Here is a 1,636-nt window from a genome sequence, read left to right on the forward strand (position 1 = left end):
GCCGCTTCCGCGCCCCCTGGCCCGGGACCGGGCCGCCGGCTGTCGCCGCTCCCCGGGGCCGCGACGACGGCGGGGGGCGGCCACGGCGGCGGCGCTTAAGGCTTCTCCGTGCACTGTTTGCAGAGGCTGGAGGAGACACTGTTGAAGATGGTACATTTCTCCGGGCAGGAGGTGGCGGGGGGCAGCCCGGCGCTGAAGGGGTAACCGGCTGCCTGCTCGTAGGCGCCGAGGGCGGGGTGCAGCGCCGCCGCCGCTGCCGCTGCCGCCGCGGCGGAGCTGGGCAGGGAGGCGGCCGAGATGGCCTGGCCCTGGTTGAGATAAGCTACCAGGCGCCGCATCTCCTCCAGGGCCTGCGCCTGCATCAGGATGTAGTTCTTGGCCAGGAGAAGCGTGGCGATCTTGGAGAGCTTCCGCACCGAGGGGCTGTGCGCGTAGGGAATGACCGCCCGCAGCTCGTCCAGCGCGTCGTTCAGGTCGTGCATCCGCCGCCGCTCCCGCGCGTTGATGTTTAGCCGCAGCGCCTTCTGCTCCTTGGACTTCTTGCTGCCGCCGTGCCCGTGGCTGTTGGAGCAGCTGCCCTCGGCCGCCTTCAGCCCCCCGCCCCCCCCTCCGCCGCCGCCCGCCGCCGGCGAGGCGACGCGCGGGTCCCCCCCGGCGCCGCGCAGCACCAGCTCGCAGCGGCCGTCGCTGTCGTCGTCGGGGCTCTGCTCGCCGCCGCTGCTCTCGGCCACCGAGCTGCGGCTGGCGCTCTCGCCGTACTTGACGCAGACGGAGCCCGGCGGTAGCGCCAGCGGGTCGCCGCCGACGCCGGGCTGCAGCAGCGCCTCGGGCTCCGACGCCTCGTAGCAGGCGAGCGGCGAGGGCTGGCGGTCGCGGGGGTGGGAGAGGTCGAGCCCCGGGGGCGAGCGGAAGGCGGACTCCATACGCTTGGCCGAGGCGGCGAGGCTTTTGTGGAAGAGGTCCTCTTCTGCGGGCAGCCCCAGCGCCCGCTCCATCGGCGCCCCGCTCGCCTCCGCCTCCTCCGCCCCCCTCAGCTCCCGGCCCGGTCCTCCAAGGCTCTGAGCCGCGGCGGGTGGCTTCTTGGTGTCCCGCTGGCAGAAATCGTCTCCCGGCTACCGCCGGGGCTGCGCCGTACCCGGCGCCGCGGCTGCCCCTTCTCTGTCTCCGGCGGTGGCTCGGATTGCGGCTCCGGCTGCGGCTCCGGCTCCGGCTGCGGCTCCGGCTCCGGCTCCGGCGGCTCCGGCTTGCGCTGCAGCTCCGGCTGTGACTCGAGCTGTGGCTGTGGCTCCGGCTCGCCCTCAGCAGGCGCCGCGCTGGGGCATTGTGGGCTGCCAGTGGAGCCGCTTCCACCGTTTATCTTGCTTGGATTCACCTTCAAGAGATTTCCGGACCCATCAACCAGCAGCCGCCGCAGACGGGGGAGTCTTTTACATCATTATCTCTGAGAGTAGGTTATTATGAAGAAGACTCGCCTGTTGGGACAGAGCTTTCTACCCAATCAGGTTAACGTTTTAATTAATAGGATTAAAACGGTAACAAACAATCCCAGGCGCTATCTGGCCCTGAGTCTGAATAGTTTCTTTTCCCAGGTCTGAAGACAGGCAGCAGCTAGAGCTTTATAAGAGGCGCCTGCTCC

General features: G+C 69.6%; 1 protein-coding gene across 1 annotated transcript; it reads right to left on the minus strand.

Moving 5' to 3' along the window:
* BHLHE22 (basic helix-loop-helix family member e22) lies at nt 1-1,097 on the minus strand. The gene has a single exon (XM_071554449.1). It carries the CDS (start codon nt 993-995, stop codon nt 96-98), a length of 900 nt encoding a protein of 299 aa, XP_071410550.1. The 5' UTR covers nt 996-1,097; the 3' UTR covers nt 1-95.
* Nucleotides 1,098-1,636: the final 539 nt, after the last annotated feature.

Source organism: Pithys albifrons, chromosome 4 (genome assembly GCF_047495875.1).
Source record: "Pithys albifrons albifrons isolate INPA30051 chromosome 4, PitAlb_v1, whole genome shotgun sequence".
In the NCBI taxonomy this organism is placed as follows: Eukaryota; Metazoa; Chordata; class Aves; order Passeriformes; family Thamnophilidae; genus Pithys; species Pithys albifrons.

Coding starts and splice junctions, on each gene's coding strand:
- BHLHE22 (XM_071554449.1), bottom strand. CDS start 995: ATGGAGCGGGCGCTGGGGCTGCCCGCAGAAGAGGACCTCTTCCACAAA.